The sequence below is a fragment of the Lathamus discolor genome, chromosome 2, assembly GCF_037157495.1.
Source record: "Lathamus discolor isolate bLatDis1 chromosome 2, bLatDis1.hap1, whole genome shotgun sequence".
NCBI lineage: Eukaryota > Metazoa > Chordata > Aves > Psittaciformes > Psittacidae > Lathamus > Lathamus discolor.
Genome location: NC_088885.1, coordinates 87910150 through 87925928, shown reverse-complemented (window position 1 = coordinate 87925928; position 15779 = coordinate 87910150). Strand labels below are relative to the sequence as shown.

At 36.1% G+C, this 15779-nt stretch overlaps 1 protein-coding gene across 1 annotated transcript in view; it reads right to left on the bottom strand.

Moving 5' to 3' along the window:
- ABCA13 (ATP binding cassette subfamily A member 13) overlaps positions 1 to 15779 on the bottom strand; it is a 180505-nt gene that overhangs the window by 52401 nt on the left and 112325 nt on the right. Inside the window, exons 47-49 of the mRNA XM_065669310.1 lie at positions 12672 to 12780; positions 2127 to 2181; positions 1206 to 1383 (exon numbers count right to left, since the gene is read on the bottom strand). Of these exons, the coding sequence (XP_065525382.1) occupies positions 1206 to 1383; positions 2127 to 2181; positions 12672 to 12780 (342 nt within the window). The remainder of the gene's footprint in view (positions 1 to 1205; positions 1384 to 2126; positions 2182 to 12671; positions 12781 to 15779) is intronic.

Sequence of the window (15779 nt, the reverse complement as noted above, 5' to 3'; positions counted from 1 at the left end):
TTCTTTAAAAATAGTAATTCTATCCCTTTCCCAGAAGCAGATGACCTAATCTCAAACTCCTGCCAAAGACTCAACTAATACTATAGCTAGCCTCATGACAAGCGAATTATGAAAAAGCCTTTCCATAAGAGATGTATATGTATGCCTTATTTATATAGATACACAGAGATTATGCATACATATAGTGGAGAAATTTTTAATTTTAGTTTTTAAAGAGTCACCTTTGAAAAATATATTTGAAGATAATTTGTGGAGTTCATGCTTAAATGGAACTCAAATGAGCTCCATTATATAGATTCAAAATTAGTGACTGGAGACTAGCAGTGAGACTTGAGAAAGTTAATTCTATTTCACCAACTTTGGTTATTGGCCTGAAGAGAAAGCAACTTCTCAGGCTTGAAGAAGGTAAGCAAAAATTTCCTGTTTCTTTTAACTGTGTTAGCCTGAATCTGACCTGCCAAAATCAGGTCTCAGTAGCATTCCTGTCTTTACATTTCATTAAAAGGGTAAAATTTATAATGACTTTTATGGTATTTTCAAAAAAGAAGATTTTCAGATTTCTTAATTAACTGCATATAGACAATACTATTTGCAATGTCAATAATTTTAGAAGTTAATTTGGTGTGAGAAAAATATTCAGGACAGCGACTTCACCCATTTCTGATCTAGGTCATTCTGTGTATATGAATCCATAAATAATATTTTCTACTGTCTATCTTGCCATAAATAAAAGGTACCAGTTAAGAGTATCTATTATATTATCCACCAACAGACAACATTATTATGCCTTTAAAGTAGCTAAGCAGCATATTCAGGTCTCTCCAGTAATCTGAAAGATTTTGCCAGTGGTAAATCAAGGCACAGAAACTCCTATGAACTTCTGTTTTGAAGATTCTGTCTGTCTAGGTTGTTTAGCCAGCTATCTTTTATTTGTAAAATACTGCAGCTACCTAAAGCTAGCATATGCTTTACCTAAAAATTCAACTTTGTAAAACAAAGAACACAATCCCTGCCTTTAAGACTTTTATCTAGCAGCATTAAAGTAGCAATTGTGTCCCAATGCTTGTTATCATGGCAGCCAAGAGCTGTTGATCTGCACAATTAAAATCTTATTCATGTGTCTCGTGACCATATCTCCTTTTCCTCATTTATGACAAACTAGTTAAAAATTTATACCTGAACATGTGATACCCCACGTTACATACCATATCACAGCAGAAGTTACCAAGCCAGTAAGTTTTGTATCCCAGGCCGGTGATGTGCTGCAGGCGTTTTGTGCCAGACACTCTGTCTTTCACTATGGCACTTCCAATGAATGCAGTAAGGATAGAGAAACCCAGCATGATACAGAGTGCTACTCCACACTGACGAACGTTCTCCATTCTAGGGTACAAAGTAAAATGGTAAAATGAAAAAGCAATGGAGAGGTGGTGTGTGTGTGTGTATGAACTTCTCACCAAAACAACACTAGAGGTGAAGACCTTAATCCTGTTTACAAACACCATCTCTGTACACTGTCAACATCTAATTAGAGATCGGGAGCAAGATGATGTGTTAAGAGTTACAGAACACAGTATGTGTTTAAAGTCTGAATAGTAAAGTGAAGCTTTGACAAATAGAATTATAGAATCATAGAACAGTTAGGGTTGGAAAGGACCTTAAGATCATCCGGTTCCAAGCCCCCTGCCATGGGCAGGGACACCTCACACTAAACCATGTCACCCAAGGCTCTGTCCAGCCTGGCCTTGAACACTGCCAGGGATGGAGCACTCACGACTTCCCTGGGCAAATACTTCCCTCCTTTACAGACAATTAAAATTCAAAAACTTGGCAACCTTTTGAAGCAGTTAACCTGTTTGAAAATGTCATGACCTGTTCACAAGCACTGTAAAATGCAGTCAGTGTAAATTCAGTATTTTTATCTACAAAATAGCGGAACCATATCTGATATAAACACTAGACTTGGCATATAAACACCAGAGTAGAAAAAATGCTTCACTCAGTGGAACTGAATTGCATCTATCAATCAAGTCACAACATCTATTGCATGCAAAATACATGCTTATTGAATTAATATTTTCAATTGTCTGCTCATGCAGCTGTTATATATGCTTAGAGTTTCTCACATTTTGTCCTCATCCAGCAAGGCTCCTCCATATGGTCGGCTGTAAAGTGTCATCCCTGAGCAAAGAAAAATAAATATGAAATTAAAAATTCACCCAAAAAAAAAAAAAAAGGCACACCTTAAATAGATTGAAACTGTAACTGTAGAGCTTTAAATAAAAAGATACCCAGTTTGGGAAACCAGGAAAAATCCTTACTAGGCAATGCATTCTTAGGCTTATTTTGGTTCTTGGTACCACCAGCCTGTAACAATCTAGCAATCTGAACTTCAGAATTGGAACATAATTTATGGACAAAAAAAAAAAAAAAGTGGCTTTTTGCTTTATTTCTTTTCAAGGAAAGAAAAAAAAATTGTGTGTGTGTATGTGCAAAACTTTATCAGTGAAAAAGCTGCTGTCAAAGAATCATGGAATGGTTTGGGTTGGATGGGACTTTAAAGATCACCTGGTTCCAAACCTCTTGTCACAGGCAGGGATGCCTTCCACTAGACCAGGTTGCTCCAAGCCCCATCCAGCCTGGCCTTAAACACTGTGAAGGATGGGGCAGACACAGCTTCTCTGGGCAACCTGTTCCAGTCCTTCACCACCCTTACCATGGAGAATTTAATATCTAATCTAAACCTACCCTCTTTCAGTTTAAAGACATTACTGTCCAACTGGTCTTGATGCAGTTCCTGACTTAATTCTGCATATGTACCTGATAGGGGTGCCAGCTGTAAGGTTATACTAACCGGAAATTCTTGCCGTGAGATCAAACTAGCACTGTCTGATTAGAGTATCTAAATAAATCCATGTTTCCAATTTAAAATACTTAATTAAAAGATCCATCCGAGCAACATTATAATCTTCCCAGTAACTTTGGCAAAGAAATAAATTGTTGGTAGCCTTAGATGGATTCTGCAGGGTGCCATTTAATTGAACAAATTTTGTAATACTTTGATAGAGTCCAGTTGCATAAAGACAAAAATTGTCCTCATTCTAGTGAGAGGTGCAGTCTGACCAAGTATATCTATACATTTGGTTTTGAACCTTTAATTCTGCACTCCTCATCTTAAAGCCAAAGGAATTTAAACATAGAAGCGGAGAGGAACATCAGTAAGTCACTGTGTGGTAAAAATCTGAAGAGATGATGATTAACTTGCACACAAAACTAGTACAAGGCAAAGATTTTTTTCAAACAGCTAAAAGCCATACAATGAAGCCCAATAGTAGTTAACAAATGAAAAGAAGATTCAAGCTGATAAGGTTTTGATTCATCACTAGTAGATAAATGTGCTACTTGCAGAAGTCTTTCATGTCATTTGCTTAGAGGGACTGTTGAAAGTTTTCTTTGTTTTTCCTTTGCACCTTTTTTTTAACAATAGCTGCTGTTTGTTCTGAAGTAAAAAAACCAGCATATCAAAGAAAACTGGAACCAAGTATTAGCTGAAATTTCTTTTATGCGAAGGAAAAGTAGCATGATAGAAAAAAGCTTCATTCACAGAATTTTTTTTCTAAGATTTATGAAAGGTTGAATGGATGTGTGCACATTAGTGTCTTTAGTCCATATATATATGTATATATAGTACCTACTGAATTAGAAATTAATAGCCAAAAATAGAAACTTTGGAAAATGGGAATCCTGATAATTTCAGAAGCACTAAAATAATAAGTTAACAACATTAAATGTGCTTCTTATACTCCCTAGTGTTCAGCTAAATTATCAAAGAGAAGAAGTACTTCTTGAGCCAAGTTCTAATTATAGAGGATCTTCCCACCGTTGTCAAGGTGTTGTTTTCATGATCGAGAATTTGAATGCTCCAACCAAGCTGTCCTCCCCAAAGTTTCAGGAGGCAGAAATCCTGCAGTAAAATTGCTCCAGCTCAAGAGAGCTGATTTTTACAGATTGCAAAACTTATAATACTGCCCATGACTAGGAAATGCCAAGACCTGAATACCTCTAGGCCTTGCTGATTCACATCCTTTCCCCAGAATTTAGACACAGATAAAACTGTCATGTGGACTGTGGTACAGAATTATTGTCCATAAAGTATCCAGAACTGAGGTAGTTTGCCAGGAATTCAGAATGGTTCTCTAACATAGTCATGAATTTATCCAGGCTGATCTGAATTGTATCCCATTGCTCTACTGCCATCAACTACCTGTTGTATGCAGCGAGAGGAATATGCACAAGCAAAAATGGCTATGACTTCATGTTTGTGCAATTTTCTGTTCAAGTGAATTCATGCTCATAAACATAGCTTTGCCAACTTGTACATTTTGGGAACCTGTTCAGTGAATTTTATAGAAGAGAATCATCTTCACTGCTGAAACTTTTCAAAAAGATCCACAGGGAATTAATGAAACATGCAAAACACAAGACAAAAATAACATAAAATATTTTATAAGGAATGCCTTCTGATCAGGAATATTAATGTATCTGGAAATAATTTTTCTCCTGAAATCACCATCCCTACTAAACGCACAGATCCCAAGAGGTTACTAACAAAAGTTCCAGATTACTGCAAAGCTATTAAAGCCTACAACAGTCAACTTAGATTCCACACACAGAAATACATTGCTATAAAACACTCTAGTATAGAATAAACAGAGGCTGAAAAAGAGATAACTGCTGGGGGAAATAATTTAAAAAAAAACAACATTAAATAACATAATGCTCATTGCAGTATTGTATTGTACAATACTAATCAAAAAGTAAATAGCACTTAACTGATTTCATAGAATCATAGAATCATAAGGTTAGGGTTGGAAAGGACTTTAAGATCATCTAGTTCCAAGCCCCCTGTCATGAGCAGGGACACCTCACACTAAACCACGTCAGCCAAGGTTCTGTCCAACCTGGCCTTGAACACTGCCAGGGATGGAGCATTCACAGCTTCCCTGAGCAACCCATTCCAGTGTCTCACCACCCTTACAGTAAACAACTTCCTCCTTATATCCAATCTAAACTTCCCCTGTTTAAGTTTTAACCCATTACCCTTTGTCCTATCACTATAGGCCCTGATGAAGAGTCCCTCCCCAGCATCCCTATAGGCCCCCTTCAGGTACTGGAAGGCTGCTATGAGGTCTCCACGCAGCCTTCTCTTCTCCAGGCTCAACAGCCCCAACTTTCTCAGCCTGTCTTCATACGGGAGGTGCTCCAGTCCCCTGATCATCCTCGTGGCCCTCCTCTGCACTTGTTCCAACAGTTCTGTGTCCTTTTTATGTTGAGGACACCAGAACTGCACACAATACTCCAGGTGAGGTCTCACGAGAGCAGAGTAGAGGGGCAGGATCGCCTCCTTCGACCTGCTGGTCATGCTGCTTCTGATGCAGCCCAGGATAGGGTTGGCTCTCTGTGCTGCGAGCATGCACTAAAGCTGGCTCATGTTAATTTTCTCATCAACCAACACCCTTAAGTCCTTCTCCACAGAGCTGCTCTGAATCTGTTCTCTGCCCAACCTGTAGCTGTGCCTGGGATTGCTCCAACCCTTGTGTAAGACCTTGCACTTGGTCCGGTTAAACTTCATAAGGTTGGCATTGGCCCACCTCACGAGTACATCAAGGTCCCTGTGGATGGTATCCCTTCCCTCCAGTGTATCAACCGAACCACACAGCTTGGTGTCATCGGCAAACTTGCTGAGGGCGCACTCAATCCCACTGTCCATGTCACCAACAAAGATGTTGAACAAGACCAGTCCCAACACTGATCCCTGAGGGACACCACTCATTACTGGTCTCCAGCCAGACATTGGGCCGTTGACCACAACTCTGCATGCAGCCATCCAGACAGTTCTCTCTCCACCGAGTGGTCCATCTGTCAAATTAATGTCTCGTCATTTTAGAAACAAGGATGTCATGCGGGACAGTGTCAAATGCTTTGTGCAAGTCCAGGTAGATGACATCAACTGCTCTATTCTATTTCCTTCAACAGGAGAGTCCCAAAAAGTAATTGCTCTTCTGAAAAGTAATAACTATTTTCTATACTCAATTTCCATTCAAACCATGCAGATGAAACAAAGAATTGCATTTTTTAAAACTTATACATGTAACTAAGATTAAATTTCCCAGGGTTGCTGAATTACAGTTAAACAAAGTAGAAACATGTTAAGCCAACTTCAGTTCTATGTTAGAACTAAATTTCTAGTAATGTACTAAATATAATACTTTTGTTACAGTCTTTATTTTTTTTTTTTTTGCAATTAGTCTGCAGCACGAAGGTCTTCTGCGTTTGCTACAGTTTTTAGCAAATGATTTCTTCCTTCCCCCCGTCATCCAAAAATAGATGATGAATTTATGTAAAGCCAACAATCTGACTTGTGATTCACAGAGGGAAAAAAGTCCTTTTGAACCTAAGGAGGAATAAACTATCGTCCAATAGGAAAATAAGCCAACACGTTTGATATAAGCTATTTGCTAGTATCTACATTTCTTAGATAACAATTAAAAATTCAAAAATATCTGTGTACTTTTATAATCTGTCCCTTTCTAGATTTCTCCTAACTACCCAGACCATCTTTCTTTACATACATCTCTGTCCCAATATAACTGTTAAAATGATTTAATATGTACTTACGAATGCTTTCTTGCCTTTATATGCCTTTTTACTATGTAAACCTGCTATAATGATGCTCATTAAGTTGAAAACTATAAACACGATCTTTGAGGACTTAAAATAAAAATCATAAATGACAGATAAACCAAGAAATTCCAAATGACAAAGTTCTTATTAAACAGATATATGTGGTGTTTATGCAAGGATTTTTTTAAGGCTTATACTGGTAAACCTGTATGAACAGCCTTCAAAGCAAACTTTACCAGATCAGTATTCACAAGGGAAAAATGAGGTAGGCAATATCAAGTGATATGGTATGATTCAGTCCTAGATCTCTGCTCCTTTTCATAAATTTCTCAATATAAAATAGTTTCTTTCACATCTACAGATTGCTATTTAATTCTCCTGACTTAAATACAACCAGATTTTTCCCAGTCGTCCTAAAATATCCTTTGTTTATGTTCTTGACATAGAGCCAGTAACATTATTTTTACAGTGACAATTTAGGCTCTTTTGAGAGCACAGGTGAAAAATTGTGATAGGCACCAATTATAATCTTTCAAAAGCCCTGCATAAGCAGTGCAAGAACAGGGAAAACTGTGATGATGGAGATCCTTATACTGTATCAAGATTTTAATGCTGTATTCAGAGTGTAAGTGAATGCCATGATGTCAAGACTTCTTTAGACCTTTTAACCTTCTCCAATATAAAAATTAAGAGCTTGAGAAATGAGAGGCACTGTTTCCCTGATTAGAATGAGGTCAAGAAAAAGGGCATCTCAAAGAAAGAAACATAACTGTACACGTTCATTGATACATATGCGTGCATAGTTCTGTAAAGGAATGAGGGCAGATGTCAATCCCAACAGAGAACACAAGTAACAAATAATTCTGGTAATATTTTTTTTTAGCTAGTTTTCAGTTAAAACCCTTTTATGTTCTTTCGTCAGTTTAACTACATTTTTTTGGTATGTGTTTTATTTGTTCTTTCGTCAGTTTAATTACATTTTTTGTTCTTTCGTCAGTTTAACTACATTTTTTGGTATGTGTTTTATTTGGTTGGGGGGGTGTTTGTTTTTTCTTGGGGTGTGTGGTGGGCTGGGTTTTCTTTTAAGTAAAAGGCTTATTTACAATCTCTTGTTTTGGTCACTGGAAGATTTATCTTTACACTACTGAGAAGAGGCATTTTTACCAGACTTTCAAGCCATATTAGTAAGGAAAAAAGAGGAGGGAAGTAGTCAGAGCATCACAGATTAACTATAAATTACATGAATAACCCAGTGGGAGGGGTGAGGGAAGTATTTGCATTGGAAGTGTCACGAAGAGCTCCATGCTACATGCTTAATAGTAGAAGAGACAATAAACAATTAATTTTACTCTCTTCAGCTTCTCTATGGTTTTCCCTTAGTCTTCTCCCATCCAGGCTGAACAATGTTATTCTTTTTCTAACATTGTTCTCACTTAAACTAATTTTAGATTCTAATATGTTAAAAAGGCATCCCTAAACTCGTGAAAAAAAAAATCTTTATAAGTGTTACAACATTCTGTAGAATAAAATACAGTTCTTCTACATTTTGGATAGGACAATTTACAGGAAAAACAAAAAAGCATTCACATTACAGGCATTTGAAATGAACAGTAGCTTGGTTGTAGTAGGAAAAATCCTGCCCTGTTACCATTCAAGAGCTGCACAACTCAAGACACCTTTCCCCATGCCATCTTGCAAATGGTACCTTCAAGAGAAAGTGCTCTAAGTCTTCTATTTCAAATCTAAACCACCTGAGCATTTGTCTGCAAAGAAAGCCACATGCAATTTAGCATAGTCTTAGAGACTTGGAATGTTTCATTCCTATAAGTTATAAAAAAACATGAGTCACTGGTAGCCCAGTCCATCCTGCCTGGGTGCAACTTTCCACATAATCGCATTTATAAAATCTGTGGTTGTGGAGTAAAATTTATAAGAGTGATATGGACCAAGCAGTACTTTTACAGCATAGGGTGGAGAGAGGGAAAAATCTCAGCAGTCTTCAAGCTTATTATGTTGTCACTATAGGCTAATCAGAGCTATCCTTGGGTATATTTCTTGGTTCTGCACTTTATTTTGAGGGTGTCTGAGCCCATCTCTTAGCACTCTTTTGTAAACTCTTTTTCCTGTCACATAGCATGCTGAGTCTTGAGTACATGGATCAATTTGGATCTGTGCTACTAATTCTAAGTATCAGGATTGTTACAGACTTGAATAGGAGACCAATCTAGCTTTTTTTATTCCACACATTTCAGTCCAGATTAGAATAAAATAGCTTAGAATAAAATAAAATAGCATGTATAATAAAATGGAGGTAGCATGTATATACATTTTTTACAAGGTCTTCCTTGTGGGTATTTAAAATTTATGATGAGATTTCTGTTTGTGCAAAACTAAATAGTAATATTTACTGAAAAAAAACATGAATAATTGAGAATTTCACAGGCAGCACTCTCAGTACCCTGCTCTTGCAGGGGGGTTGGACTAGATGATCTTTTTAGGTCCCTTCCAACCCTTGGGATTCTGTGATTCTGTAAATAGCTCAGTACTAATTTATATTTTACTTTCCCCCACTAACTAGATATGGTTAAGAAGATTCCTACTAAATGCCATTTCAGTTCCGTTTGAAAAAAAGTTTAAAGTTACGATTTGAAAAGCAATCAAGAAACTATACAGTCACTTTCCAACGAAACTCAGCTGAAAATAGGTCTCTTGATCCTTTCAGCTCTTTTGAAGAACTGAATCTGAAATAAATGTGGATGCTATATGAAAGCTTACAATGAGCCCTAGGATGAAAGGGTTTTAAAAAAATCAATGACTTCAATAGAAGTCTGAGATGGGGCAGCTGCATCGCACAAGGCCTTTCTATATTGATACATTTCTGTTCTTTGAGTAATGATGTAAGAACTTTCTTTGACTGCTGTACTTGACAGACATCATTATAGATGACTACCATTCCTTTTTCTTTATATAATCTTACCCTAAGAGGAAGGTAATAGTCCTTCCCCTATATTCAAGCACAGTAAACACATTCTGACTCAACTCTACACAGCTGAGTGTGAAAAATAACATAGGTCTTCATGAGTATTTCTATCTTAAGCTTAAGCAGAAAACATTGCCTTTTAGCTTTTTAATCTTCGTTAATCCATTTTTAATTAGTTCACAATTACACTATCTAGTTGTAGGGATGCAGCATTTCAGAAAGAGATTTAAAAACATATATCATTCACGTAAGCTTGAAGACCAACCAGGATGGATATTTTGTCAAAACCCCAGTCCATCTTATCTTCTCTGTCAAATAGTCTTTCTCTCTTTTTTTCAGTTGTTTAAAGCATTTATTTTCCTTATCTGTCACTGAATTTATAACCACAAGAAAAGAAAATGTATTTGGTTTCCTTTCCAATGAGTTACTTTTTTTTTTTTCCACAATACAAACAGACTTACATGATTATGAAATAGAGATGGCTATCCACATGGTAAAGAAGATGAGCTAATTTTATACAAGTATTCCTGAACTGCTGTTCCAAAATAGACATCTGATCCAATAACTGTGATAAACTGATGTAATTCAATCTGGCTATCTTCTGTTGCTCTATCTACTTACATGCACCTCCAGCTGGTGCACACATTTTCTTCAACAGCCATTCCACTCTTTACATGAAAATTACAAGACACAAACATTGTAATTTTCCAAGGATCCTCATGGAGAAGCTTACTGATAATCCCATATGGGAGGTAAAAGAGAGATCTTTCCACTTGCAAAGAAAGGATTTGAAGATCAGGTTACACAATAATAAAACCAACGTATTTTGATCACTAAACAACTATTATTTTCTGCTCCTGCATGTTCATGGTGGTCAAGAATTAGTAACTTGGACTGATACAAGAAAAACAATATTTGGGGGTTTTTTTCAGTTTTTTGAACAGATACAAATACATCAGGATATAAATCTGTACAAGATATCATCTGTAATCTTGGGTTACAACTTCTTCCTTCAAACTCTCATACAAAATCCTAAGTCTAGATTCCCTGTGTCCTGTTGACTGAACAAAAGACATTAAACACATTTAGCCTTCTTTTCAGCTTCTTGTCACTAAAAACTGTCACACACTGGGACCAATACTACTGATCTCCTGTGAAAGTTACTAGGTCTGTCCCTGCAAGTAAAGCAGGCAGAACTAGGCACGCTGTCTGTAATGACTTCCATCCTCTGGAGAACGTGGGAGAACTCCACCTGGGTTCATGCTCAAGAAATAGCCATAGGATATAACTACTAAGTGAAAAGGTTCCTCGGTATTTATATGAGCATTTAAATAAGCTGTTGACCTCTTCCAGAGTGGTTTCAATACCACAGTAGTTGCTATTCTGTTTACATCCTTGGTAATACCATGGTAATGTTACCTATGTTATTTTTGAACACTTCCAGCGACAGTAATTCCACCACTTCCCTGGGGAGCCTGTTCCAATACCTAATAACCCTTGTGGCAAGAAATTTTTCCTAAACCTAGCCTGGTGTAGCTTGAGACTGTTACTTCTTGTCCTATCACTTGTTACTTGGGAGAACAGCTGCCTGCTCACTCCATCCTCCTTCCAGATAAGGTCCCCACAAGCTGCCTCTTCTCCATCCAGTGATTAGTACTGTCTTTCTTATAGTGTATCTATGTTATACAACAGTGTAAAATATAACATTCCACAATCCTTGGAACAACTATAATTTTATCGAACTTTAATCTGGATGGTAAATCCCCACTTTTCCATAACAGGTATAAAAATAAGGATACTTAAACACTGATGTTCCAGAATGAGATATCTAACATTACAAGCCATCATCGGTACAATTAATGAAGTGCACGGAAACTTGATTAAAAAATCTATTTCTATTAAAAATTACCATTAAAATATCTGATTTCATTTAATTCAAAATAGCTGCAGAAATATATTACCGTTGATTCACTTCCATAATGAATTTAGAAAAATAAAACCCCAACCATATTGAAAGCAAATAATTATTCTTATTTCATTGACATTCTGGAAACTTTTCTTAAGGAAATTCTGTTTTCTGATACTTAGGATTCCTTTCCCTTTGCAGTGACTTTCATCTTTTTACTTCCTTTGCCATTGTAAACACACTCAAAATCGTTTTACCATCACAGACAACTATCTTACCTTTTAAAACACTCTTAACCATTGGTCGTAAGCTTTCTTTAAATTTCTCTAAACCAGATTAATTTCTGCTAAACAGAACTTAAAGAACAAAACAAACTTGAATGAACAGAAGTTAACCTGAACTACTAAACCCAGATTTCAAACTAGACTTCAACATCCTAAAAGTTCACCTGTGTCAACAGCTGATTCTTGAGCTGCAGTCAATTTTTTTTTAAAGTCAGTTTGTAAATCTTTTGGTTTTATTAGTTCTCATACAGTTCAGGGGTATGTGAATCAGTGAATTCAGATATCAAATACAGTAATCTCTTTTTTTTGTTACATACAATAGTAAGATATACCAGCCTTTCCCATTCCTTGGATAACAGGATGCTATTGAACATTATGCTGCAGTGTGAATTTACAGGATACCCTGGGTTTAACCTCAATATTTACATAAGGAGATAAAGTTATCTCCTTATGACAAGTTATAAATCCATAACCTGTTGTCCATTTAAGCAAGCCCTAGCAGTGGTTTCACAGGGACTAACATCCCAAGTGTAGGAAACCAATTTACACTTACTCCACAAGAATGTCCTTTGAAAGAAATTCATATGGCATAATGAGCTATAAATTAAAATTCTACCTTACTGTGTACTACGTTCTTCACACACACACAAAACCCTCTTCTGTTTAATTAAAAGTTCTGCTTTCTTATCTTCAAAGAAATGTGTGACTCCGCAATTCTACTTTATATTATGAAATATTTTAATACTTAAAATTATTTTAGTTTATTTCAAAATCCTTTTTTAAAGATATGAAGAAAGACTGAAAGAAGAACTATTACCATACTGTCTCCAATCTACATTAGGAGGCAAATTCAGCCACAGAATGAAGTTGTTGAGTTCATTTAAGTAGGATGGCAGTGCATGGAAACCTTTTTGATTGTACCATACCTGGAAGAGAGAATGGAAATTAACAACAGCATGCAGCAGTTTGTTTTCTACTGTTGGAGCTGTGCACTTATGTTAATTATTAAATTGAGATTCTCTGATTTAATGGAACACTGTCCCTTTCTTTGCACACATTTAGTCAAATAACTAGAGGAAAAACAAATCAAAAGGAACATTTTCCAATTCAACTGAAAATACAAAAAGATAAGTAAAACTAGTATTTACAAGCAGAGAACACCATTGAAATTCCAAAAAGACATATCTAAATAATACCTGCAAGTGACACACAGCATAAAATATCTAGGAACCGAATATCCTAGAATGTGGGGGAAAAAAAGAATCAAGGAGGCACTGGTTACAAATATTCCATAAAAGACAAAGCTGCATCTCCACCTTCAACAAGCAATCAGTGATTTATTAGGCACAGATGACATTAATATAGACAAACTTTAAGGCAGACAAGGCAAACCACTCTTTCTGTGGAGCAGAGGGAAGCAATTAACATGTAACATATAATTTATCCACAAATCATGCAGAATCACCCCAAGCTGATAAATATACCCAAATCCACACTTCTGTGTGCTAGAAGAATCATTGCTGAGAGACTGATGTGTCCCTAAACTGCAAATATTGAGGTTTGAGGTTTGAGTTTTGCTTTGCCTTTGAAAATCGATTCCATGCCTATGCCTCATTACTGTTAATCACAGTGCCTTTGAACCTGCATTATCCGTAATGAAAACTGGGTCAAATTATTATGTATGTTTGTTTTCAGTTTTAGTGACATGTTTAAAATCATCTTTGATTGCTACCCTTTCCTCACTCTAAAGCAGCCTTTCATCTCCGTCTTTTTTATGTACAGTTGAATGTCTCTTAACCTTTTCCTATTTGATATGAGCTATTTGCTAATCTGCATTTTGTACATCTGAAGATGATGGTGGGCAATTCTAAGTTTGTGTCTGGATTCTGATTCATAGTGAAAAGTGCACAAGGTTTAATATAGGTCTTTATTGCCTTAACACCCTTCTTCTAGGATTTCAGTTTCCTTAGATCCTTTGCAAAATTACCATATATACAGTTACATTTGGAAACTTCCCTGAAGATTCTTTTCTCATCACTCTGATGCTGTTCTCTTCTAGTGCTCTTCCATACATATATGTGCCTTTTCTTAATACTGGTGTAAACTTCCAGACTGGGGGGGTGGGCTGGGGATGGTGTTCATTTAATTATTCTTTTATTTGCTTGCAGATAATTCGTGTTTTTCTTTCTCATATCCAGCTACAATTCTTACTTGGACACTAGTTCCAGACTTTGACCATTTTTCCTGCTGTATTTTACTACATATTTCCCAGTGCAGGTTGTCCAATCTTCAGTTCTATTTCCCTGTCTTAATGACTATTTTCTCCTGATTTATTTTCCCAGCTACCTAATTGTTTGGGTCTCTACATTGTACTCTATTGTGAGGCACGGTTTACAGCACTCTAATTGTCCATTCAGTTTCCTTCCATCTATCCTATATCATGCTTTCAAATTCCACTCTGAGCTCCATGTGATTTCTTCCATGACTCTCACCCTTTAATATTCTTTGCCGTAAGCTCTGTTAGTCATTATTTTTTAAATTAGCAGCTTTGGTCTACCACTGCTCTCGCTTGCTTTCACATTAGCTACTCTATGTGGTCTTCACATCTGCTTGAAATCTCAGCAGCATCTTACACCGCCTTAAAGAAGAAAGAACAAATCCCAAACTCGTTCCCCCTTTGCAAATACATATGCAACTCCTTTGTTCTCCTCCAGTTCAGTTCCAACAAATTCCTACACAAACTAGATATCCCATTCTTTAATCAACAAGAGTTCTTTAAAGAATAGAAGTGAAATGGAACCTAAATGTCCTGAGGAAAAATGCAAATCTGGATTTCCTATGTAAATAGGAACCAGAGCAAAGAAACAGAAACAAGTGATCAAGAGCAGACACTCTTTTTAACACCCCCATACAACCATTACTTATTCTATCTTTTTCAAAAAAATTGTACTGAATAGAAAGTTATACATACATAATGAAACTCCACTGCAATTGTGTTCATTGTATTGAAAAGAAAAAAAGCAATTAAGAAAACAATAAAGCCAAATTCTGATGGCATATCCTCATTCAACTGAAGCAAGGAAAAGGTCTCAAGTATTCACAGAGCACGTTATAAATGCAATAATGTGACCAATATTCAAATGAAAATATAAAACCACAATAAAGCATTGTGTGTAACAATGCATTTCAATATCCAACATATTAATTAGATTTTTTTCCTTTAAGCTGCACTACGCAACTGAATCAAACCACCAGGAAATGACCAAATTGAAGCTGAATGTTGAATAGTTTATAATCTGGAAAAAGAGGCATTTGATGTTGTTCACTTTATCAGAAAAATATTTAAGGGATTTTTCCTAAAATCTCATGGCTTATTCTAAACTGATCGCAAAAGTACAATTAAAAAAATAAAGAAAAAAAGAAAAATATCTCTCATATTTCTTGTGTGTCACACAGGTAATTATTTACAGAAGGCAGAAAAGATATGACAAATGAAAAAATATGTAGATTAAGATGATAAATTTTTATTTTTATTTCACTCTTTTATTTTCTATCTATGGTTGATAAAATTACTTCCCTAGGAAAACACAACCCCTCACCAAATTAAATATAAATTCTGTAAAGACATGTTTTCCATTGTTGCATAACATTTATACTTACTGCTAATATTCCATAATAATGCTAGACTAACGTTCTGACTCATCTATGGCCTATCAATTAAGAAAGGATGAGGAGGGGCAGAGAAATCTCTAATCATTGCTGGTCCAGATTCATGATGGGCAGATAGAGGCAAGAGGTATTAGGCTGGAGAGAAGTAACTTCCTCTGAACACTTACACTATTACTTTACAGTAAAGTGTCAAGTCCCAACTTTTGAGATTGAAAAAATGCACACTTCTGAATGCTATAGAAACATAATAAATTGC